General features: G+C 40.1%; 1 protein-coding gene across 2 annotated transcripts; it reads right to left on the bottom strand.

Moving 5' to 3' along the window:
* Window positions 1-415: 415 nt before the first annotated feature.
* LOC124261565 (potassium channel subfamily K member 16-like) lies at window positions 416-14,765 on the bottom strand. Of its 2 annotated transcripts, none has more exons than XM_046695892.1 (5): window positions 14,384-14,765; window positions 7,663-7,824; window positions 6,767-7,099; window positions 2,868-3,031; window positions 416-1,085 (listed from the first exon to the last, which is right to left on the bottom strand). In XM_046695892.1, the coding sequence occupies exons 1-5, from the start codon at window positions 14,523-14,525 to the stop codon at window positions 1,014-1,016; spliced, it is 873 nt and encodes a 290-aa protein (XP_046551848.1). In that variant the 5' UTR covers window positions 14,526-14,765; the 3' UTR covers window positions 416-1,013. The 2 variants fall into 2 exon arrangements, with proteins under 2 accessions (XP_046551848.1, XP_046551849.1); XM_046695893.1 differs by having other exon boundaries at window positions 2,880-3,031.
* Window positions 14,766-27,290: the final 12,525 nt, after the last annotated feature.

The raw sequence follows: 27,290 nt of genomic DNA, 5'->3' as shown, positions 1-27,290 counted from the left end.
GATAGCTCTGTCTTCACCGTGGTATACTGGTATCAAGATAGCTCTGTCTTCACCGTGGTATGTATACTGGTATCAAGATAGCTCTGTCTTCACCGTCGTATAATGGTATCAAGATAGCTCTGTCTTCACCGTGGTATACTGGTATCAAGATAGCTCTGTCTTCACCGTGGTATGCTGGTATCAAGATAGCTCTGTCTTCACCGTGGTATACTGGTATCAAGATAGCTCTGTCTTCACCGTGGTATGCTGGTATCAAGATAGCACTGTCTTCACCGTGGTATGCTGGTATCAAAATAGCATTGTCTTCACCGTGGTATACCGGTATCAAGATAGTATTGTCTTCGTCGTGGTATACTGGTATCAAGATAGCTCTGTCTTCACCGTGGTATACTGGTATCAAGATAGCTCTGTCTTCACCGTGGTATACTGGTATCAAGATAGCTCTGTCTTCAAAGTCGTATACTGGTGTAAAGATCTTCCCTGGTTTGAAGAGAATGTCAGCATCGTCTTATGCTGATATAAATCAAGATATCACTGTCAGCATTGTCATATGCTGGTATCAACATAGCACTGTCAGCATTGTCACATGCTGGTATCAAGATAGCACTGTCAGCATCGTTTTATGCTGGTATCAAGATAGCACTGTCAGCATCGTCTTATGCTGGTATCAAAACAGTATATTCAATACACCGTGGTGTACTGGTATTAGGATCGTTTTCTATTCGTCGTACTGTACAGGTATCAATGCTTCCACCGTGGCAATGCTCCAACATGGCTCGGTTGTTTCAAAACTTTGATCAAAGGAATTCCTGTTGCATGATGGTACGTTGCATTTGTTTTCACACAGGTACGTCATGTATCTTTCTTTGAACAAGACGATAGAGTAAGGCTGACGCTATTCCACAGGTCATAAATCATGAATCCACGTGAATTCTGTCGCAGTCGCAGACATACAGACATGCCTCAGCGTCCCTTGTGAACCAGGACACCGAGTATCAGGTATCTCAAATACCTCACTTTACAAGCACATTTTCTATACTTTCTGTGTCGAGACTTGTCATCTCGTGTTCCTTGTCTTTACGGTCCTGCAAGGCAAGAACATACCAGCTCAGTGATGCTTTAACGTAAAAACAGCCATTACTACTACTACTACTACTACTACTACTACTACTACTATTACTACTGCTGCGACCGCCTCCGTGGTGTAGTGGTTAGAGCGTCCACCCGGAGAGCGGAAGGTCGCGGGATTTGATCCCCGACCGCGTCATACCAAAAGACGTTAAAATATGGTACTTGTTGGTCCCTGCCTGGCGCTCGGCATTAATGGGTACAATAAGGACTGGTCGGCTCGGAGTCAGTATAATGTGTCTGAGTGGGGTAGTCATGCTTCACTGTGGCATGGTATCTCAGTGAGCTAGCACTATAAAACCAGCTTAAGTCTGGGCTAGTACAAGCAGCCGCACATACACACACACACGCATGCACGTCGTCATATGAGCGAAATATTCTCAAGCACGACGTAAAACCCAATTTCTCACCTCACTAATGCTGCTGTTGGCACCCCATCCTCCTACTACTATTATGACTACTACTGATGATGATGATGAGGAGGAGGAGGAGGATAACATTTATAGAGATGGAGGGGGGACGCTCGGTGAACCTCTAACATCGGCATCATATTCAGACTTTGCCCCCACACGAGACTGGCACGCCGTGGAATATATGACATTAACCAACTCTCTGGGTACTTTGAAGTACTCTAACAACCATAACAGCGCCATCCTCTTAACAGGTCAAACGCCTTCGACCTATCGATTCTGTTGACATTAGTCTGTAATTAACTTATCCGACCCTCTGATCGATTGAATCTAACGGCGCTTCGAACAATTTCCAGTTATATGGTGGAGCGTGAGGTCAACGCATTCGTTGCGTTTCTTCACCGTTGTTTGATGCTATCAAGACAGCATGAGGAAAACACTGACTTTGAGGCGACTTCCACCTCAGACCAAGGAACACGACTTGGCTGAATGTGGAATAAGCCGCGGATCCTGCATTGAATAAGGAATGTCTCGTCTTACTTGAACTGTGAGTGGGTGTATTTGGTTTTATGCCGCTTTGCGTGAACACTGTGTTATTATTATCACGCAGGGGCGGATACAGCTTTTTGAGAAGGGGTGGGTGTTTAGGGGTTGGTGTTTAGCACAGTTCATCTACACCCGTTTTCATGAGATTAAACTTTCAGCACGCGCACGCACGCACGCACGCACGCACGCACGCACGCACACACACACACACACACACACACACACTTTGGATCCGCCCAGTCAGAGGGAACGAGGTCTCTCTTTGCCTAAGGTGCCTAAGCCCACTATTACGAATATGGGGCTGATAAAAACCCAGAAACATTCTGGCCAAACGGTGAATCGAGTCCACGATCACGGGGTTCAGTCAAACGTAACTATCCAGCTCTGCCCAGTGCATAAGACAACGGGGTAACCGATGCTTCTACTTAGGTACAACCTGCTGGGCAGCTATAGAATCTGTTGATGAATGATACCCCAAACTTCCATCAGAACTGGTTTTAACAAATCCGGGGTCTAATCCCTATAATGGGTACAATGTGTGAAGTCTATTTCTGGTGTCCTCCGGAGTGATATTGCTGGAATATTGCTAAAGGCGGCGGAAAACTGAACTCATTCATTCATCTTTGCCGAGGATTCGCTTGTTTTGGTCGAAAAACTGCCTTGATGTAGCTTTTATATATTGCTGACAACGGCGTAATTTAATATTCACAAACTGCCGTTGTGCCATGATGTGGCTGACGCCACTGACGACATATGATTTAATCGCTAACTAAGGGTTTTCACCGTTTCACTGACACTCTTGGAACATCTCATTTCGTTCTTGACGATCTTGTCGTTGATGTCTCCAGTCATCTCACTGATGATCAGCGCTACCCAGGCAAGTCCTAGAACCACCCAGACGCCATTGACGGCACGGTATAGATCGCGGTAAGGAACTGCTTGCACACCTGCAACAGAAACAAACAGCATACACTCTGGTTTACACATTCTAGTTTACACAATCTGGTTTACACATTCTGGTTTACACATTCTGGTTTACACAATCTAGTTTACACAATCTGGTTTACACAATCTAGTTAACACACTCTGGTTTACACATTCTAGTTTAAACAATCTGGTTTACACATTCTGGTTTACACATTCTAGTTTACACATTCTGGTTTACACATTCTGGTTTACACATTCTGGTTTACACAATCTGGTTTACACAATCTAGTTAACACACTCTGGTTTACACATTCTAGTTTACACAATCTGGTTTACACATTCTGGTTTACACATTCTAGTTTACACATTCTGGTTTACACAATCTAGTTTCTAGTTAACACACTCTGGTTTACACATTCTAGTTTACACAATCTGGTTTACACATTCTTGTTTACACATTCTAGTTTACACATTCTGGTTTACACAATCTGGGTTTATACATTCTGGTTCCATTTCTTGAGGGGTGGGGTGGGGAGCTTGTTTATTGAGACTAGAATTCTGTTAACTTCAGCTACAAAAGCAAACGCTGTGATCCTAAATATATGTTATTTTTTAACAAAAACTGGCAACAATGCATATTTTGTAGTATATAGTTTCTCTGTTTTCACAGTTTGAAATTTATTCATTTTTTTCAAGCATTTTCTGGGACAATAGTTTCTCCGTACACTCCATTATTCCACCGGAATAGGAAGTATATGCTGACACATAAAACATATGATAAAGGTTCTTTTGTCTTTAGTGTGTTTCGTACTAGACATGTGAACAGTAACTAAACACCACCTGAATCCAAGGGCAATATATATAATTTTGGTCAACACGAACGTTTATACCCTAACAGACTGGAATGCACATGTAAAGCACGTGCATCACGCTATGGGTCGCATGTTCACGTGTTGAGAAGGCACCAGGCACATTGGGGTATAAATTTCATAAGTGCAGTATCTGCACGTCGGCTTTCTGAACTGATTTATAAAACGAAATCACTGAACCTTTCTCGACATGGCAAAACGTACATTCAGAGAATACACGGTAACAAGTTACTGGCATCATGACGAAGGGATTTCCTGTCGCAAAATCGGTGAACTAAAGCAACAACCCCACAGTCAACTTGTGAGAAAGCACGTGGCCACCGGTGAAGTAAGAGACCGTCCAAGACCAATGGCCGCGATGACCGAGCCCTGATTGGTCTGGCAACACACAATCCTAAGATCCTTGCCAAAGAGCTGCACCTGCAATGGAGAGTGGCAGCCCAACCACCAGTACCACCAGAAGCAGGCTACGGTCTGAGTGAACGACATCCGATCAACGTCACTTCCTCAGAGACTGTCACAGGGATTAATGTTTCCAAGTTCCGAGAAAACATGGTGCGAAGTTCATTGGTGTGATAAAAGTCCTCTTTTAGAGGCATTTAGAAATTGGGCACTATGGTGGGATAACAATATATGGATGAACAACTTCTTTATTACAGTGGGAGCCATCCATATATTGTTACCCCTCCTTCTCTGAGGAAAGTTGCTATCTGTGTGATGTACAGGCGTTGTCGCGGATGGAGACGTCCTTACGAGGCATATGACCAGGAGATGGTCCATGCTGCTCATCCCTGTGGTGATGGTTCAGTGACTGATGGGGTTCCATCGACTGTTTTGGACCTCTTACAGTACCTGACAGTGTGGTTATTAACAGGAAGTACCGGATACCGCCGTCGTGCCACCTTTTTTTATAATATCCCCCTTGCCAATCGTCCTGTGTTCCTGCCTCACCCACAGGCAAACTGTAGCGCAATAGGGTTGCGCAACAGAGAGAAAATGACCAGTCTATCTATATGCGGGCGAAGCGGGCAAAGGTTGGCAACGTACTTTCTTCGCTTCGGGTCGAAAAATATTTTTGTTATCAAAATAAAACATCGCCACCATCAAAGGAAGACACCCATTTCCTCACAGGGTTGTGTTCTCAGATTTCCAACCTTATTTAATAATTACTCACGTACAATATATTTTGAACCGGAAGCTGGCAGGGGTAATGGAGGCGAAGAACGATTTGATATGCTACGAGAGGCGCTTAAAATGTTGAATTAAATATATTTTACGTGACAAATTATCACATATGATGTTGGAAATCTGAGAGCACAACCCTGAACTCCAAGTTCGAGTTAGAGATCCTCCTGTTCAAAATTAAATCTGCAGGAATTGACGCAGTCATTCTATGGAATGGCAGAGGACTCCGTTACTGAGAATTGGCTTGATTGGCAGTATGAGGAGGAGACTGGCAGATGTTATCCATTTGAGGAGCGGCAACACCGGGTGTTGACATGGTCGCCAGTGGTGGTTTATACAATCACAACAATTTTTATTTGTGGCTTGGTGCCATAGTCATGGTGATCGTACTTTCGGCATTTTGTATTTAAGCTTTTCTGTGGATTATTCTCAGGTTGCATGTAAATTGTTTCCAAATTTCAACTTCAGATTTATCATTTTGATATGCGCAACTTGGTTTTCAAAGTATACACTACAACATGCAGTGTTTTCATTTGCCACGTACCAAAAGGTGGGTGGTGCGTGATTAATGTTCATATACATGTATATGTTCGTATACAGGATGGAAGATCCTGTCTTATGTCTTCACATGGACGATATTGTGCTTTTAGCATTAAAGTGGTGTTTTTAGGTACTGTTGTCATAATATTAGATGTTTTCTATGAAATCAGGGTGCATGGTCTACCTTTTAGCAAAATATTAATTTAAGGCAATTTTGGCAAAGGCATTTTGTTGGCTCTTGTTATGCACGGCTCGCTTAGCAATGGCGAACGGCCACGGCAATGATATGTATAAATCTTGATTAACTAACTCATTATGGCTGTCAGGTTTTTTGTTTCTCGGAAATAGTGGCGATGAGCCCGATAACAAGTGCGTGGTGTTTGCGTACAAGATATAATAAACAAGATGGTGAGGTGAAATTGGGTTTAACGTCGTGCTTGAGAATATTTCGCTCATATGACGACGTGCATGCGTGTGTATGTGTATGTGCGGCTGTACTAGCCCAGACTGAAGCTGGTTTTATAGTGCTAGCCCACTAAGATACCATGCCGCAGTGAAGCATGAATACCCCACTCAGACACATTATACTGACTCCGAGCCGACCAGTCCTTGTTGTACCCATTAATGCCGAGCGCCAGGCAGGGACCAACAAGTACCATATTGGTATGACGCGGTCGGGGATCGAACCCGCGACCTTCCGCTCTCCGGGCGGACGCTCTAACCACTACACCACGGAGGCGGTCTAATAAACAAGAAATTGGGTAAGTTAGCGGTGAAAATTCTGAGCAGTGTTTTTGGCTCACGATATTTAGTAGGCATTAATGGGTGCATCAAGGGTACATCACCTATGTCTCATTTAGTAGCTAAATCTATTGGCGTGAAATGAATATATAGGTTTATATTAATATCTACAGTGGGTATTATTGAATTCGTCCTGAGACGAACTTTGTGTGTTGACCCCAGTAACATCCCTATTATATTATATATTGCTGAGAACACGGCAGTAGCAATATAAACATTAATGAGAAGTTTCTTTTCTTTTTTATGATTTTTGTTACAAGCCTCTCTGCATAAAACAACATTCACAATAACCATCACTGTAATGCAAGTATAGAAAGAGTAACTGCAAGGTTGGAGACATAAATACCAAGTCCTACCTACCTGCTACATAGTCCCCGAACCCTATTGTAGTAAGGGTTACAACACTATAGTACACAGACACCCCATAGTGCCACCCTTCGGCCAGGGTGAACATGACAGAGGGCAGGAAGATGAGCAGGGTGGAGCCCAGTACCACACACAGACAGACTTTGACACATCGGAGGACACGGTGAGATCGGCCCGTGATCATCTTCTCCTGGAGCTTAGTGATGGGGAACCTCAACTTCTGGCCAATGGCCGCCAGGAACACAGTACATAATGGTATTCCACACAAGGCACAGAATATGCAGATTATCTTTCCAGCCAAGGTATTCGGGGCGATGTTGCCATAGCCTGAAACAGAGAGCGTGTGATCCTTCATAGCCTGATATACAAAGTTTACATATCCAACAAAGCCCATGGAATTCTAGGTTACTGTAGTTTCAGGAATAGAGAAGGTTTCTTGGCTCCAGTTTGTAAAATGATATAATGTTCATTTAAGGAATGTTTCTCTGAAAGAAGGTTAATTTCAGGAAAGAGATGTTAGTCCAATCCTTATCCCGCGATTTAATATTTCGGCCAAGTCTGACCATCAAATCCCGTTACTGACTTTTTATGAGAAGCATGGATTGCTGAAGACCAGTTCTAACCCGGATGTTCACAGGTGATATATACCGACCGGGGGCGGTGGGGTAGCTCAGTGGTTAGAGCGTTCGCTCGTAACGTCAAAGACCCAGGTTCGATTACCCACATGGGCACAATGTTTGAAGCCCATTCCTGGTATCCCCCAATGTAATATTGCTGGAATATTGCTAAAAGCGGCGTAAAACTAAACTCACTCACTATACCGACCAGTGCATGTCGGGTTGTAAAAGGGAGGTAATACATATCTACGACCCTGCAGCTAACATACGTACCTATAGTGGTAACCACAGTCGCGGAGAAGAAAAAAGAGCTAGCAAAATCCCAGTTAGTTTCCGACGTCTTCGTCGCTGTTGCCACCACGCCCATATCGTACGACTTTAACACTCGTTGTACAAACACCTCCAGTTCATCTTGCGGTAAACATGGAAATTTACCTGAAAGTCAAACATTGGCATCATTCCTCAATCCTTTAGAGTAATGTTAGCTACACCACGTTCTTCGATTTAGCGGCTTTGCGTAATCTGTACAAGTTTAGTGGACATTTACCTACAGTACGTGTATGTGGACAAAGATGGAATCAGTAAACCAGTCAGACTTCAACATTCTCAGGTTGAGGACAGACAATTATTTTTACCTGATAGATGTAGCAAGTTGAGGAAAAAAATATTTTTTCCTGATAGATTCACAAGATGAGTTAATGTACTTAATTCATCCTGATAGATGTACAAGATGAGATAATGTACTTAATTCATCCTGATAGACGCACAAGATGAGATAATGTACTTAATTCATCCTGATAGATGCACAAGATGAGATAATGTACTTAATTCATCCTGATAGATGCACAAGATGAGATAATGTACTTAATTCATCCTGATAGATGCACAAGATGAGATAATGTACTTAATTCATCCTGATAGATGCACAAGATGAGATAATGTACTTAATTCATCCTGATAGATGCACAAGATGAGATAATGTACTTAATTCATCCTGATAGATGCACAAGATGAGATAATGTACTTAATTCATGCTGATAGATGTACAAGATGAGATAATGTACTTAATTCATGCTGATAGATGTACAAGATGAGATAATGTACTTAATTCATCCTGATAGATGCACAAGATGAGATAATGTACTTAATTCATCCTGATAGATGCACAAGATGAGATAATGTACTTAATTCATCCTGATAGATGCACAAGATGAGATAATGTACTTAATTCATCCTGATAGATGTACAAGATGAGATAATGTACTTAATTCATCCTGACAGACGTAGCAGGATGAGTTAATGTACTTAATTCATCCTGACAGACGTAGCAGGATGAGTTAATGTACTTAATTCATCCTGACAGACGTAGCAGGATGAGGTAAGATCATTATTTTTATCGTGTAGATGTACCAGATTGAGGTAAAATCATTATGTTCAACGGAAAACTGCAGAACAGCCTGAGTTATGAATCAAGTCTATACGGTATCACGATGAGAGCGACCTACTTTAGTGGCTGAACAACTGGTTCTTTGTCTCTGGAGACAGTTGGATGACTTAAGAGGTGAAGTGAGAGAACAAAATCGATATTTCACTCGAGAGTAATAACATTTGTGTGTACTCGTAGTCGTGTAAATGTCATATTGTGAATCTCCATAATAACCACACATTAACATTAATTAAGCACCAGCCACGCTGCATGATATGACAGGGGTGGTTCGATGTTCCAAACTGACAAAAAAAAACGCCTGGCACTAGGTAAAACCATAAAAATAAATCGAAGTCGCGTTGGGTCTTTAAAAAAATGCATCCCAACACTGCTGAAAAGTATCGGCCCCCAGCCCCCAGAACACACCCGGCAGTGACACTACGCAGGGAAAATGATTATTGTCAACCTAGGCATGAACACTGACTGTGAAATCAGTATCTGGAGTATCTCCCCATCTCACGGATGGCATTAGCGAGGTGTTTCCTGAGGAACCGTTCATAATGTATGGCTCTGTGTGTGTGTCTGTGTGTGTGCATAAAAACGTATGCTTAAAAGTTATGGGAAGGCGGGGTGGGGAAATTGATTTTGTACATAATATGCAAGGGGGTCACTTTCTACTCCTGTTAATCAACGGATACACCAACAATCGTCCTTCATCAATCGTTTTCGACCCCATTCTTACATAAAGAAACATATTGTTTTCCTTAAATAATGTAGACTAACGGAGTGGTAAATGTGACTGCAAATACGCTGAGAAGTAGTCTATGGTCATGTATACACAAGGTTCCTGTATGGAGTGTAGTGTGTACAAGGACGGATGGTATATTTCGGCTGGACTAATGAGTATATGCATAACCCAATCAATTGCGCGTCACGAAATAGACATCAGGTTGAAAAACAACATGACGACTGTCGTAGAGATTTCAGTCGATTGCAGGATTTGGAGAGCATGTGTGCTGTCCGTTCGGCGTCGACATTCGAAATCCCTTCATGTTGTTAATCATTTGCTCGATTGACTTGATGCACGTCACACTCTAAGATTAGGTTAACTGCGATAAAAATCTGGAAAAGATGGAATCTGAAAGGGGGAATCTGATTGTCAGTTGAAGGGGCATATAAGGAATACAATGCGTAATGGCCAGTGGTGATGCTATGATCCGGAAAAAAAACTGCAGCCTAGTTCAGCAAGGTTGGAAACTGGACAGTCAGTTATCTCCTTTGTCTCGGGAAGGAAGATGCCGTGAGAGACGATTACATTCGTTAATAGCGTTAACAGCTTCGCGGGCGAGAATCCCAACCTGGACCAATGTTTTTCATCAAATTGTTCCATCATCAAAATCAGGGACAGTAACAGTTATATCACAGATCACAGATCTAATCACAGAAGCTACAGAAATTTAGGGTATAAATTCCACAAGATCAGAAGGAATATACAGACTTATCTTGTTCCAATAAAATACCTACTGGCGAGCTGCAGGTGGCACCATGATAGCTGTCACACACATTACTTATGAATCAAGTATGTTCAGTATCATCCAGACTCGATCAGAGCGACCTACTTTGGTGGCTGGAACAACTGGGTCTTTGTCTCTGGAGACAACTTAATGACTTAAGAGATTAAATGAGACAGGAAAATCGATACTCCACTCGAGAGCTCTGATACGTGTGGTCTACTATGTAATGTTGTGGTCTACTACGGGAGTCGTGTAAATGTCATAATGTGAATCTCCATAATAACCACACATTAACATTAATTATGAACCATCCACTTTTCATATAAATGATACATGATATGACTGGTGTGGTTCAGTGTTCTACACTGACACAGAGAGCATCTGGCACTACCATGAAAAAATACCGAAGTGGGCGCTAGGTCTAAAAGCGTTCATCCAACACTGCTGAAAAGTATCAGCACCCAGCCCACGCCACAAATTCCACTCTCTCACACTATGCAGTGAAAAATGATTCAGTTATCAGTATCTGGAGTATCTTCCCATCTCACGGATGACATTAGCGAGGTGTTTCCTAATGCTGTTAATCAGACGTTTCATATTTCCCTATGCCATCCATGTTAGGCATGGGGCAGTGGGGTATATAAAATATATATAACTAAGAACTTACATAGCGCGAGAATCCAGCCAATAATACTGCTCTGACACGCTTTGAGGGGATGCGTGTACATGTATCAACAATGGCTACTTGGTCTAGGCGTATGTCTTTGAGAAAAGGTACGTTTTCAGATTGGTTGTAAAGGTGGCCAAGTTATTGACAGGTTATTGGCTAGCCTAGTGGTTAAAGCGTTCGCTCCTCATGCCGAAGACCCGCGTTCGATTCCCAACGAGGGTGAGGCCAATTTCTGGTGTCCCATCGCTGGAACATTGCTAAAGCGGCGTAAAACCAGACTCACTTACTCTTATTTAATTTCTTTTCCGCTTAGCAAAATGAATTTGTCCACCATGACAAGTAATGTTATTACACAGTGAGCCCTGGCCTTCCCAGAAATGCCAGAAGATTGTGTACAGTATGAGCTCTACGTAACTGGTTTATGAGCATGAAATCAGGCATTTTGGGGGTACTGGTAATTGAATCATCTGATACAATAAGAGAAAACATATTTAATGCTATAAAGCCGATGCCATGTACTTATCGTGGTAAATGGTACCTGCACTGGCTGCAACCTGACAATAAATTTTCCTGCATTAATCATAATTTTCCTGCACTGGTGCGGCCTGGAAATAGCGAAATCGAGTACTGAGAAAATAGCTTCATATTTCAAAATAGCTGTTTTACTATAATTTACATAATTTACTATTAAAAAGTAGGGGTGTTGAAAAAATAGTTGTCACAACTATGAAAAAGCTCTCATTCCGTTAACGACACACTCCATTGCGTCTGCTACGTCCAGTGAATTAGGGTTGCTAAATAATTTTACCTTACCTCACACATAAATGTCGTTTTCTGATTGGCTGAGCGCTCTTTTTAGTATTTTCAGTGTACCCCGCTTACAAGCGAGTAACATGTTCTATGTTACCCGCTGATAATGCCGAACTGTGGGAATTCATGCGGTACTTCGTGTTAGTAATAATTCTTTATCTCGAATAATTGAGTCACGTATAATGTATGGAAATTACCAATGTTTTGCAAATGCAAATCGATGGAAGGGAGATAACTCCAAATATATATTTTCTTGTCTGGCGTTGTCGGTATTGGCTAATTGCCTAACTCTGGTACTCCTTATTATGATCCGATACCCGTGCTTCAAACAGTTCAAAATTAACATTGAGGTGTTCGGTAAGATAAATGCGTTGTTCACTGGTCCCTCGGGGTCCATGGGTTGATGTACCCTCTACGTTTGTTTATGTTACCATCTCCCTTCGGGAACATAAACATAGTTACACTTTTCAAGCTTGTTATCATATAACAGCTATAGACTAGTAGGGAAAGTTACTTTTATAAAACTCCTGCGCTTTTGTTTACACTGTGGTCAAAACCAAATTTTGTTTATGACTCCTCAAGCGTTTCTTGGTCGTGCACTCGTTACGCCAAATGTAGCTCGCGTTCACTGTCAGCACATGCGCACTGTCGTTGTCTGTAGTGTTCATACTCGTTACTAGGTCACCTTGCAATATACCACCTTTCGTTTGCATGATATGGTTGTATATTCTATCTAGCGAACTTTTCAATGTTTTTGGGGAAAAAACATTTTTTTAAATAACTGTTAAATTTCTCAGGCCCAAGTATTTCATTGTCGTGGGTCATGACTTTAGCATTAGACGACTGATCACCGCTATATTTCAATGAACACACTGAAAACATAACTCGAGAATGAGTATCAGAAGAAAAACATGAAAACTTTAAAACTAGGGATGACTTGACCATGGATATACATGTTCAACATAAGGAAACACACTACCATTTTTGCATGTGTTTTTACCAATTTTCTTGTCATTCCCCACGGGGCCATTTGCACATGAATACATTATGATGTTTACATAAGCCAGTCGGTTTTGTCAATAGTGTTAAGTTGATGTTACTTAGCAGTGTTTCAGGGGGGTTGAATTCATATGCGAGTTCATCAATATTCAAGTCTATTTTTTCTTCAAGTATGTGTTTATCAAGCAAAGGTGATGTGTGCGCATGCGTGCGTGCGTGCGTGTTGTTTTTTTGCCTCCCGTCACTTTAAGCCATTGTGTTTTCCCTTTGAAGTGGAGTGCACCACGTGCTATTGCAGGCTCTGTGTAATCTACATTAACGTTGCGTACATCCTCAGATGACATGATGGTTCTCGTGGACGTTCATGTTTTATGGCTGAATAGTCTGAAGCAACATGGCACCGATGAGATCAATCAACATTGCCAGAGAGCCAAGTGCCGATTCTCCCTCACTTAATACAATAGAAAAGAGGGAATACTTCACGACACTTCATTCCCAACACCACTTCGCTAATTACCTCACATGAAAATTTAAATTTTGGGTCGAGTTACATGGTGTCAACAGAGTGTAAGTTTTATTACTGAAACAAAATACGATCCTATTGTTACGATTCCTCAACTGTATGTTTGCCACGAGACGGAGGGTAGTTATCGATTTGCTATTTTGTGCTTGAAGATGAAAACGCACTGACAAGAGAACGTGTTAACCTTAGGTATCCAACAACTTAAAATAAATTATGTAAATACATCATGACGACAATGGTATGGTATGGACATGTGTAGTAATAAAATGCAACTCGACACTTCAGTAAAGCACATATCCTACTGAATTCATAGTAATTAGCAAATATCTAAAACTTATAATGAGCTATAGTGATACGAAACGAAGTACGAAATTATTTTCCACTCCATTGCAACCTCGCCCTTCTCACTGTGATCGGCTTGGTTGACACATGTCATCGTATCCCATTTGCGTAGATCGATGCTCATGCTGTTGGTCACTGGATTGTCTGGTCCAGACTCGATTATTTACAGACCCCTGCCATATAGATGGAATATTACTGAGTGCAGCGTTAAACAACAAACAAACAAATAAAATAAACACTATGATCGGAACCATAGTGTAGTTGATAGGTCGCTGGTTCGATCCAAACCCGCGTCATACCAGAAGATGTTACAAATGGTAATTGTTGTCACCCAGCCTGGTGTAGGGAATGCAACAGAGATTAGTCAGCCCTGAATCAGTATACTGTGTCTGGCGTATAGGGAATACAACAGAATAGTCAGCCCTGGATCACACTTCGGCATGGTATTTCATTTGGCTTGCGCTATAAAAGCGACATCAGTCGGGACTAGTACATAGTGATAACAATTTGCATGCATCGCGAACAATGAATATTAAAAGCTACGGTGAGAGAGAGAGAGAGAGAGAAGAGACACACACACACACACACACACACACACACACACAATTTACATGCCAAATTCTGTAGCGCGACTTTCAACCCCATATTCACCTCCCCGTCAGTAAGTTCAAAGTCTGAAGCAATTCAATATTGACAGTATCATTACTTACGAAGGAACTCCATGTGAAAATCCCGTGTGAGATTCTTGACAAGGATTTCATGTGGCTGTTCCAGAAAATGGAACACAGTCGCTGACAGGAGAATGTAAACGGCAAGGACAACGAAGAGGATGCCTATACTCTTCCACAGCATGGCGAGTTGTCACGCCTGCAGCAGACAGGGAGAAATGTCTGTTGCCAGGGCTAGCTGTTCACCACGCACGTGACCCAATCCGATAGGCGCCGTTTCCTCCAGAGCGCTCGTATCGTTTCATTCCTAGCATCGTAAAAATGACGAAACTTATCAAGATCACAGAACGTACCTAGAAATAAATGACGTATGTATAATGAAACGTTTGTTAAAAACTAGGACTCTACGGCTCCGCGGTTTATAGACTTTGAACTGGCCCTTGTTGATGAAGTTTCACCAGGACGACAGAAGATGCCTTTGACCGTGTACAGACCTTGTGGGTCGATCCTCGCCACGCGATACAGAACGAACAGTTACACAATTATAGGATCTGGGTGCTTCGATCGATTGTTGGGAAGCGTTATGTTGAAGTATTCCTATCTCCCAGTAGGAGACCAGACTGCTCGTACTGTCAATATAACTTGATAGGAAATTATGTTTGTGTACTGTACGATATGTATATCCCGTTATAGGTCCTATAGCAGGCAGCTGAGGAATAGTACTGAGACATATGAAAGGGGCCAACAGTTCGCCACTTTTCGTGATTGAAGAAACCTACAGTTCGGCACATCTCTAGTGATCTTAACAAGAGTTTAAAACATCAATGCAGAAATATTGAGCCGGATAACATGTTATGATTCGAGATAATGAAGTTCATGGTGGAAATGCAGGTTGAAGCATTTGGCCGGGTCCACAAATCCATCGTAACCCATATTTTAACATGGACCAAGTCGTATGTTGTATATCGTAGCTGTAACGTCGTTTTGTGGAACAGGACCACAAATCTTGCATTCATGCATGCTAATAGAAATCAGATACTCTGGATTTCATGAATGATGCACAGCAACAGAATTCAATCGTGTGAGTTTATGAACCTAATTTCAAGCCACAGCTTTCCCTTTTCTTGGCTTCAATAGTGTTTCCCGTCCGGCGTGTATTTAATTGATTTGCTAGGGGGAAAACTGACAATACATATATTGATTTTTAGATGTACATCAATACCACCTTTGTATATGTTGAGAGCGTTATAGTTTAGATTGAATTGTTAAGTTACGTTAGGTTACTTTCATGGAAGAATATTGATTCTTCATGGTTCATTTCCACACTAGGTTTTAGCGCCTGGTACTTTACAGCTGTGATAATCACTTACATTCCTATCAATATCTGAATGGTTGTGGCCTATGGCTGGGCATGGGCGTGTTAATTAATATTAACTGATGTGAAAACAACATATCCAACCTGTATGCTCTACCTTGTAAAGTGTTGTTATGTCCTCATACGTTCCCTTCACAGTTAACGTCTAAAAATAGACTCATCGTAAACAAAAGACAACATCATACATTAATCTAAAGACTATTACAGAATTATCTAAATTTAAAACTTCATATGATATACAATAACTGAAAATAACGTACAAAACGGCTTTGGAGACTCGGAGGACAAGGCTGTTAGTCTGTCTCATGGATCATAGATACTAAGTTACAAAACTAATTCAAGATAAGTCTTAAATGATTTGGCAAGTCGAGACTACATCAGTTCTGAAATTAGGCTGCAATTGGATTGTACCTTTTATTTTGTAGCTTCATGATTATGAGATATCTATATTTCCGAAACGAATCATTGCTCTACTAGCTATAGGCCGTATTAGAAGCGCTGTTACAAGGGCCGGTCTACTGGGATGGCCAGGTACTTACGCATCTCCGGGACCACAGGGACCCCTGTGACGCTGTGGACTCTAACCTTTGCCTACATTTGCTTGAGGGCCACTGGGCTATCCCACTGCCCTATTCATCACCATGTGAGTATGACGTGGAATATGTGTTTCATACGAGCACACCCTATATCAGAGCTGAAGTGTGTCAATAGTCGTTCGGGTGTGTGCAGATCGAATTCCCGGAAGTAGTAAGAAGGCTACTTGACGGCAAAATCATGACGTCACAGGGACGCCGGCCTTGACCTACATTTGCCTGACTGCACTTGTCTCGTGGACGTTTGACCTAATTCAACACCTGCTCGACCGAGTTTGGTACCGTGGGATGTTCCGGCAAGGGATGTTCTCACGGTCCTTCAGTCCTAGCTGACCTCACTTAACCTTGACCTAATCTAAACTTAACCTTGAGTTTGATATCGTAGGATGTTCCAGCAAGGGATATTGACCTCACTTAACCTTGACCTATTTCAACACCTGTGCGACCGATTTTATGTTGGAATGTTTTTCGCACACACACCTTAGCAACAGTGGCATCATAATCTATTTTTAGTAGTCAGATTCGACTATAAATAGGGGTCATTTTGCGGATATGTGAGGTGAGGTGAAATTGGGTTTAACGTCGTGCTTGAGAATATTTCGCTCATATGACGAGGTGCATGCGTGTGTATGTGTATGTGCGGCTGCTTTTACTACCCTAGACTTAAGCTGTTTTTTTTAGTGCTAGCCCAATGAGATACCATGCTGCAGTGAAGCATGAATACCCTACTCAGACACATTATACTGACCCCGAGCCGACCAGTCCTTGTTGTACCAATTAATGCCGAGCGCCAGGCAGGGATCAACAAGTAACATATTTTCACGTCTTTTGGTATGATGCTGTCGGGGATCGAACCCGCGACCTTCCGCTATCCGGGCGGACGCTCTAACCACTACACCACGGAGGCGATAGACCTCATTCACCAGTTAGACACATACTGATTGTCGAAAGACGAGGGCAACCTTAAAACGTGCAGATTGAATGAACTATGTTTTCACAATATAGCCAGACATACCTGGCCTATCAACATAATAGAAGCGACAAAACCCTTTCCACATTCGCAATCTCTGCTAAAAGCATAGTCGATTATGCAATGGTTACATGAGCATATATACTATTCCCAAAAAAGAAATGCATAACCCAGAAATCTGTTGCGAAAATATTGCATTTTCAAACATGTATAACTCGTCCACAAATAGAGTTTAGTACAAGACTTTTTACATCAGTTTAGAAGAAGGTAATGTCTGTACAACCAAGTGGATAATTTTAGTTAACGGAGACGTTGAGCACGACGACGTAGCACGATCCCGACGTCGGGTCTCCTGCCTCTCAATCCAATCTCTCTCAGCCTGTTCCATACCGTTTGACCGGATATCCTCCGAAGTCCAGGCACCCTGGCTGCTATGCTCTCACCCGTGGCAGTACGAACACGCAAATGTAGTACCCGGATGTACCGATCTTGGGCTGCAGTGGTGACTCGAGGTCTAACTGTACGGGGACGGTCATTTGTTATACCTGTTTGGTTGTAACGAGCTGCAAGCCGTGATATCGTGCTCGGACTAACATTCAGACGCCTGGCAACAGAAGATTGATAATCTCCAGCGTGCATTCTTTCACCGGCGATGTTCCATGTCGCAGCGTCAAGACATGGCGTAGTGATTTGACCTTGAAACTCCTTCAAAACAAATGCCGATTTCCGAAAGTAATCTGGATTTTTATGGCCAGACAGTGCATGCTCTTTGATGCACAATTTCAACTGGAAGGTGATTTCTATTGAGTTGTGGCGATGCCTTTTTAATCCTTGTAAGAAATCTCATCAAAATCAACATTTTCAGGTCAAGTCGATTTTTTACTTGTGCAATTGTGTAAAATCATGTTATCAACACTTTTGTTACATATTTTGACGATTGTTTGAACACAATGGATAAAAAATAGATTTATAAAAATACAAAATTGCTATGCGTTCTTTTTTGGGATAGTAGATGTATTTGTTTTAGCAGTATTACAGCTGTACAATGTTGTTTGTAAACAAATCGAGTCTGAACCAGACAATCCAGTGATTGTCACCATGCGATACGATGAGTATGTGTTAATGAATCCCTATGAAATAGTGATGATACCAGGTGTTCGCGAAAAGAAGAGCGTATCCTGCCCCATCGGTGGCACCCGTCATAAACATATGCAATTGCCTAGTCAATGGTTCACCTGAAACAGAGACCATATACCGTATATACGTATATACGGTATATGGTCTCTGCGTGAAATAATTCGGGAACGTATGGTACAAGTAAAAATAGGAAATTGCATTGGACATCACTTGTGTCACTGATGCATCAAATTTCGAAGTGTCCTCCACATGTCTACCATAAAAAAATGTTTTTTAAATGTCCCAATTAATTCTGATAGTTTATGACAAACATACGCATTAGGAGAGACTAAGAGATACAAAGTATTTATTGATAATAGTGTTGATCATTAATGAAAAACAAATCATTATTAGTCTAATAACCTTAAAGGAAACTTCTGAAATGTTATTAGGCAATAATAACAATGTGAATATATATATTGCACCTCATCCACTTCTGGGCATGCTCTCACTTGGTGACTTAGCATTATTTGACATAACACTGCTTTCATATTATTTTCAAAATGAATCGGAAATAAGTTCTTAAAATTTCTGTTCAGACACTTTATTGAAAAGGTTATTTTTACTCATGATGTGACTTTTGCTTGTCATTAATAATCAGCAATATTATTGATAAATTCTTTTTTCTCTCTGTGACTGCTAATGATTTTCTTTTTCCATTTAAACTCAGAATTATCAACTTTTATCATAGAAGATTATTTGACAAATTATGCTCTTTGTTTTCTTTTTAAGAAATTAACTTGTTTTCTTGACAAAAAGAAAAATAAACCTCATCTATGAGTCATGTTGATTAGCCAGGAGTGTTCCTGTTACACATCTTGTAGGTTTACAGGTGACCCTTTGTTTTTCAACAATCCTGTACGGTGCGTGCGTAGAATTTACTAAAAAATGTACCTGTTACGACGTAATTCTAATAAAAACGCAAATTGTAATAAACTTGACGTAAATTGTAATAAAAACGTAAATTGTAATAAAAATTGACGTAAATTGTAATAATTTTCGTTGCGGTAAAATGTAATAACTATTTACGTAAATCGTAATAACATTTCATACATCAAATAAGCTTGTTAGGGCGATAACTCAAGAAAGAAATGATGGATTTTGTTCAAATTTGGTATATTGGCGAGATTCACCGACACAAGTGAAATGGAGTGACCTTGAGATAATTTTCAAGGTCACAGCAAAAATCTGAGGGTTTTGCCAATATAAAGATTGTTAGCGCGATAACCCAAGAAAGAAATGACAAATCTTAGCTCAATGACGAAAATGATATTCGTCCTGATATATACTCTCCCAAAAAAGAAACGCATCATGAAAATAGCAAATTCATGTAGCAATGAATTAAAACGTGATTCATTTTCCAAAAGGTTTTGCTCTGTTTATGAGTCCTATGGTGTTTATGTTTTGAAACATCACAACAAAACGCACCATCCGTAAAATACCCGTATTTAACAGCATGATTTTCAATTTCGGCGTGTAGTGTCACAGAATACACAATTCACATGCAATGCACGTGAAAGTTGGGGATCAGATAGTCTCAATGATGGGTATAAAATTTTGATCGCTGTCTGTCGATTATTCACTGTATTTGGAATATTGTTGACGAACGCAAAATGCCAATCATTGATCGCCAGAGGGAGTTGTTTCAACAGGACAATGCCAGGCCCCACACAGCACGTCACACTAGAGACTTCCTCCAGAACCAAAACATCAATGTGCTCCCCTGGCCCTCAAGATCACCGGACTTAAACGCGATCGAACATCTGTGGGATGCCCTGGACAGACGGGTGCGACGCCGTAACCCTCAGCCCCAGACACTTCAGCAACTCGCACGGGCACTACAGGCAGAGTGGGCTGCGATTGGGAAACACGAGATTCTGAGACTTATTCGTTCGATGCCGAGGCGATGCCGTGCAGTTCTGGATGCCCACGGTGGTCACACGAGGTATTGTTTTCAGCGCCACCACACGTCTCCATGTGACACTCAAACTGACTTTCCTCGAGTTGGTGCTAAAGACGGATAAGTCTGTATTCCCAGTGTGCAATTTCGCTATATTTCATTGACTCATAATCCTACAAGATGTTTCAAAATAAACATAAAAATACAGTTGAAATTCCTATATGCGTTTCTTTTTTGGGAGAGTATATAATCGATATAAAATCTCCTACTGTCCTCTGTATCATGTCTTTTTGCAAATATCTTTTGAGGTTTTGATATGTACAAATATAAAGTGGTGTGGGGTGGGGGTGGGTTTCTAACGGGTATATCAAATCAAATCAAATTAGACATTTGTATAGCGCTACATATCCAGAGTCCTGCTCATGTGCACTTAGTCGAATGCTCGTTTGAAGAGGATGGTTTTGCGACAAGATCGGAAACTGTTGATATTTTCCGATTTTCTGACATTTTCAGGTAATCAATTCCAGGGTACAGCACCCGGTCTGCTAAATGATCTGTCTCCGTATGTTGTGGTTCGGACAAATGGAATAGCCTAGCTGACTAGCAATAAAATGCATCACAAATTAAACTTCAGGAAACAAAATATGCAAGAAACATTTTTGTATGTTTGAGATTGGTAGAGGTCGGCTAGAATCAAACTTAGATATTAAACTGCACAAAAAGGCAATTTGAAACTACAATCGCTTGTTCAAATGACTCCCCCTTCGGTTTACTGAAAGAACTCGAGAAAGAAATGATGGATTTTGTTCAAATTTGGTACCAAGGTTTATTGACGAGATTTACCGACACCACTTGAATTTAGTGACCTTGAGGTCATTTTAAAGGTCACAGCGAAGGTGTAACAGTTTTGCACATGCCAAGCTTGGTAGCCGCGAACTTAGGAAAGAATTAATAGATTTTGATCCAATTTTATATCAAGGTGTATTGGCGGGAATCCCCCTACACCAATTGAAACAAAATATGCAAAAAAACATGTTGTATGTTGGTAAAAGTCAAACGTAGATATAAAATTGCACAAAAAAAGAAATTGTAAACTATAAAAGCTTGTTCAAGTGACTCCCCCTTCATGTTTACTGAAAGGGCTTGTTTTGGAGACACTACCCACCCCGTTTCAGTTGACGTCATAATAAGGATATAACTCATCCTAAAGTTTTCACTTATTCATACATGATGTCGAAGGTTCAAACTAAATACTGAATGGTCACACAAGTGTCAGCTCTCAATATGTTGTATATCTGGACACAATGTTTTTGAAAATTTAAAATGAGGGTGTCCTGAAAAAATCAGTCCGCGTCTAAATGTAAATCAATCAATCCAAATCTTTGAATTTTGATGATGACGGGAAGTCATCGAATACTATGCTGAACATATTTTATATGATATTATCTGAGGGTACCATTATCCAAGAGATAGCGCAATAGTGCAGTTGTAAGGCGTCTGCCTATCACGCTGAAGGCCCGGTTTCGAGGAGGCACCGAGGTTCGGTTCCCGAGATGGGCACATTTGCGTAGTATCCTTGGACAAGATACTTAGATCTACACTGTCCCAGTTCACCCAGCTGTTAAATGGGTACCCGTGAGTATGTGCTGGCAATGTGAGTGTTTAGTTCATTGCGCCTAACAGGCAGCATGGCTGTACAGTCCCCAGGGAGTTGAAAAGGTATCGGAAACTACGATAGTGTCCTATGATCGGGGATAGTAATGTACGTAGCGCCGTGAGCAGGCAGTGTGCCTGGATGTGAACGCCATATAAGCGGACTATAACTATTACTAGATACCAAATGGGAGATCGTTTTCCATTTTCTGCAAATTTACAAGAAACATAATACCCCAATGTTGTGATGACTAATATCTCGTTAACCACATTACCCACATGAAATTTTGGATATGACTTTGCTAATTATTCCTTCAAAATAAAATGGAAGCTTTTTTTCAAACATTGGACATCGAGAATATAGTTAGTTTTACTACTTTTTCAACGCCCCTCGTAAAATACTTAAAAGAAAAGAGAACGTCTAAGGAAAAAAGCATTGCGATCTCTGAATACTTCTGAGCTATTTAAGTACAAAAAGCAAAGGAATAAAGTAAATAATCTAAAAAGAATAGCCAAGGGAAACGTTTAATCTAACTTTGATAACTATTTATCACCTCAGTCTACTCAATCAGGTGGTTACTACTTCATCGGGACCCATTCCCCTTCTTGTCACTGATGATTCTGGGATACCTTCAGTTTTTACAGATTTGGATAAATCTCAAACATTTAATGAATATTTTGTATCTGTTTCAAATGTTACTGATGGCAGCAAGACTTTGCCACCTGTTAGCCATCGCTGTGTTAACAGTATAACAAATGTCATTGTAACCGAAAAGGAGGTATCTGATAAGACCTTACCAGCAAACAAATCTAGTGGACCTGATGGCATTAACATGAGAGTGTTAAAACGAATTTGTACATCTATAGCTGAACCTCTTTGTTTGTTGTATAATATATCACTGAGTGACTGCATTTCCTACATTGTGGAAAACGGGTTATGTTACTCCTATTTTGAAAGAAGGAGATGCATCCCTCCCAACTAATTACAGATCTAATAGTTTATTACCTGTCCTTTGGCAAATCCTTGAAAGAATAATGGTAAAGCATGTGCACGACCATTTCCATGAACATAACATTTTAAGTAAATTCCAGTCAGGTTTTACTGCTAGTCATTCTACTACATCTTAACATAGACATTTATCTTAATATATGCTCAGTCCTAGAGAATCACCACCTTTACTGTATGCTGTTTTGTGATATTTCAAAAGCTTTTTACAGGGCATGGCATAAAGGTTAATTGCACAAATTAGAAAATGATGGTGTTCGTGGAAACGTACTTAGTTGGTTAACTAACTATTTATCTGGGCCCGGTTGTTCAATACTCGGTTATCTTAACCGCCGGTTAACTCCTAACGGCCGGTTAAATCCTTAACCAGCCGTTAAGTAACCGAACGTTAAATATGCATTGTTCAAAACATGGTTAGTCATGCCGTTAGCTAAGGTCGCCGTCAAAGTTTAACAGTGTGGTTAACGTCACTGGTTAGCTTCCATATATCCCATAGTTCCGTTTTCTGTTTACTTCCGGTTTACCAAAAAGCGAATCGCAAAATGTCGCCTGCACCCCAAGGAAAAAGAGAAGTCGAAATTTCTCTGCTGACGAAGAGAATGTAATCCAGTCAATGGTTGAGGCCAACTCTATAGTTTATCATAGACATGCGAATGTCGTAGCGTTACGAACGTTTTGTATTGGAACACAAGGTTCCAGCCGTTTGCATAATTTATATTTCAAAGACATTATATGATCCCAGCTCTGTGTAGGACTTACTTCAATTCCAGCAACAGAAAAGACATTTTAATGAAAAACTATCGCACAGCTATAGATAACATATGATGAATCCATGAAAATAATATTAATATTAGAAGCATGTTGTCCGTGGATAGAAAATGTATAAATATTACACACAGAGTTACGCTTAGACGGCTACAATCTTAATGAATCTTTGAATTCCCACAAGACCTATCGCTCACTTTTCACTCCTTAAATTGTCATGACTGTATGGCCAAGTCGTGAAGATGCTATCAATATCATTTATTAATTATTTGCCAAGTCTGTCAAAAATTGTAATGTATGAACACACATTGCCAAATCTTTTAACATCAAACAATATAGATGTGAAATTAATACCATAGCTTTTATCTGAAATATGCATTCAATACCAATAGAAACTTAATATGTTACTAGCACCACGTGCAAGTAATCAAACTGTAATCGTACTATAGGCCCCAGGGCCAACACTGCTGAATAAAGTCGATCTATTATCAGACCTTACTTTTGACAGGAATCTCATGAATAATACTGTGCAATATCGTCATTATCTGAACGCCTTCACAGACGCATATTCCGGAAAGATGTCTTGAAAAACATGAAGCTGCGTCTAATTTATAGATGAACATAATTTCCTCGATACTCATTAATCAGATGAACCTTTATTTAGTTCAATTCACAAGTGACTGCAGAAAATGCATAATTCTTGTTAATGACTTCACGGTCGGAAAACATATATTATATTTCATAAGTTCCTCATAGAACGCTGCAACGATTCGACAGAGAAATACATGTATATGGACACTATTCGGACGCTGGTAACTGTCATCACACATTATTTGACAACATTTCTCATGGTTTGAATATAGCCGACTTTATAGAAGATAAATATCAGTTTACAACACAACTGCCTAGATCTTGGTATTTTCGGAACCAGAGAAGGGATATGCCGATATTTAGGTCGTTAACCTAGCATATTATGGTCACGAATATAATTTTCTATTTATTACTGAAGTCTTTAATTGCGGAAATTACGCGATAATCTACTTTCCAACAAAGGCAGGCTCCCCGTCATCGTTGTATTTAGAAGGCGGCTTCTTAGAAGCAACGTGACGTCATAACATTGTTCATGATGTCATGTCACCATGACAAAGTGATATTTTACCCGGTGCATATCGCATCAAAACAAATTATCCCCGATATGTTTGCCCTCGTAGGTATATAAGCATTGCTATGATCATTCTTTGAGGTTAATGCCACCCGTTGAATTCTTTGTTGTATTTTGAGCGGTGAAACTAAATAAATGATTTCTTTAGTCTACCCATAACAATTAAGGTGTCAACTTCCACTGTATACCTTACAGAAAGACTTTACTTTGATAACGAGCACATCTGATCGATTCCTTGAAGCAAATGATGCAATTCAATATCATTTCTACATTATATTTAAAATGCATCAATCAAATACAACAAATGAGTCTAGACAGATTGACTGCTATGTGGCAAGGAATAACCAGGCGCCAGCGATTTATGATATCCTTAGTAAATGTAACTAAAATTCCCTCTCATAAAAATACAATAATATGTAGTAATATGATGAAGAAAATAATACGAACAGGTTAAACTATGACAACGCAATATATGAATGTATGATCGAAACATAAATCATAATAAATCACATATGATTAAAACATTAAATTAACTTCAAATATGTCATTGCGTCAACATTGAAAATAAAACGAAAATGAAGAAAAAGAAACGTACATTTCAAAGGGTAAACAAACAATATCCTGTTATTTGGGGATATGCTATGAAGAACTTCAAAATGTAATAGAAATAACATTAAATTATTGAAAGCTATTGCTCGTAAAATATGTCCTTGCGTCAACATCGAAAATAACTCCATAATGTAAAACAATTAACTTTAATTTTCGAAACATTCACAAATAATATCTGGCTTTTTTAAGACGTGTCACGAATAATTTCACAGCTGGTAGAATTAACATGAAATTATAGAAACCATATGCTAACAAAAATTTGAAAATTAGTAAGGACAAAGCGTTTGTCACAAACATAGCTATTACCCCCGCCACATGTCGATATCTGAATGTCGCAATTATCCTCTGTCTGACCCTGAAAATTATGTAAACGTTACCGAAACTGTCATCTGATGCCTTGATACAAAATGCGAACAAATTCCATCCATTAGGTTTGGAGATATCGCAAGAATACTCGCTGTGACCTTGAAAATAATCCGAAGGTCACTGAATTCGACTGGCGTTAGACGATACTCCCAACGCATGTTGGTACTACCTTTAAGCAAAACATATTAATTCTGTCTTGTATTTTCGCACTAAAAAGTTAGACATGTTCAAAACACTTTTCACTGTGAACTTAAAATGAGCACAAGTTTCCCAATCAATTGGTGTTGGGGGAATGCAGATTTTACGTTTTTTGGGAGAACCAAGCCAAGATACAAAGTCTCCCAAAATGGGGATCGTGAGGCTGCAACATAGCAAAACCAATTTGCTTGAGGCTGACAGATAATATTTAGAAAAATAAAACATAAAAACAGCTGCATTTGTATCATATTCTAGGTGAGGCTGACTACTATTTGAACGTCCCTCGTAGTTATACCCGTTAGAACACCCACCCACCTCTCCGACTCTACATGCATGCAAGTGTGTTAGATATACCCGTTAGAAACCCACCCCCACTTTATATGTATACGTATCAAAACCTCAAAAGATATTTGCGAAAAGACATGATACAGAGGACAGTTTATATCGATTATATATCAGGACGAATATCATTTTCGTCATTTAGCTAAGATTTGTCAATTCTTTCTTGGGTTATCGCGCTAACAATCTTAATATTGGCAAAACCCTCAGATTTTTGCAGTGAACTTGAAAATTATCTCAAAATTGGATCAAAATCTATTAATACTTTCCTGAGTTCGCGGCTACCAAGCTTGGTACCAAATATATACCTTGTTACCAAATTTGAACAAAATCCATCATTCTTTCTTGAGTTATCGCCCTAACAAGCTTATTTGATGTATGAAATGCAACGAAAAACAAACACCCGCGTATTTACGAGTGATTAAAACTGTTATTACAATTTACGTAAATATTTATTACATTTTACCGCAACGAAAATTATTACAATTTACGTCAATTTGTATTACAATTTGCGTATTACAATTAACGTCAATTTTTATTACAATTTACGTTTTTATTACAATTTACGTCAAGTTTATTACAATTTGCTGCAACTATTACAATTTGCGTTTTTATTAGAATTACGTCGTAACAGGTACATTTTTTAGTAAATTCTACGCACGCACCGTACAGGATTGTTGAAAAACAAAGGGTCACCTGTAAACCTACAAGATGTGTAACAGGAACACTCCTGGCTAATCAACATCGTAACAGTACCAGTGCACAAAAGATCCTCAAGTTGAGGAAAAGTTGGTTTTGAGCTCATAGTTTCACCTTTCCTCAGAAACTTATTACCAT

Source organism: Haliotis rubra, unplaced genomic scaffold (genome assembly GCF_003918875.1).
Source record: "Haliotis rubra isolate DU_JTF1 unplaced genomic scaffold, ASM391887v1 Scf80, whole genome shotgun sequence".
NCBI lineage: Eukaryota > Metazoa > Mollusca > Gastropoda > Lepetellida > Haliotidae > Haliotis > Haliotis rubra.
The sequence above is the reverse complement of the archived record's forward strand: the minus strand, read 5'-3'. Positions and strand labels throughout refer to the sequence as shown.

Coding starts and splice junctions, on each gene's coding strand:
- LOC124261565 (XM_046695892.1), bottom strand. CDS start 14,525: ATGCTGTGGAAGAGTATAGGCATCCTCTTCGTTGTCCTTGCCGTTTAC. Junction 7,825..14,383: donor TTTTCACATGGAGTTCCTTC/GTAAGTAATGAT, acceptor TTTGACTTTCAG/GTAAATTTCCATGTTTACCG. Junction 3,032..6,766: donor GTTCGGGGACTATGTAGCAG/GTAGGTAGGACT, acceptor TTTCTGTTGCAG/GTGTGCAAGCAGTTCCTTAC.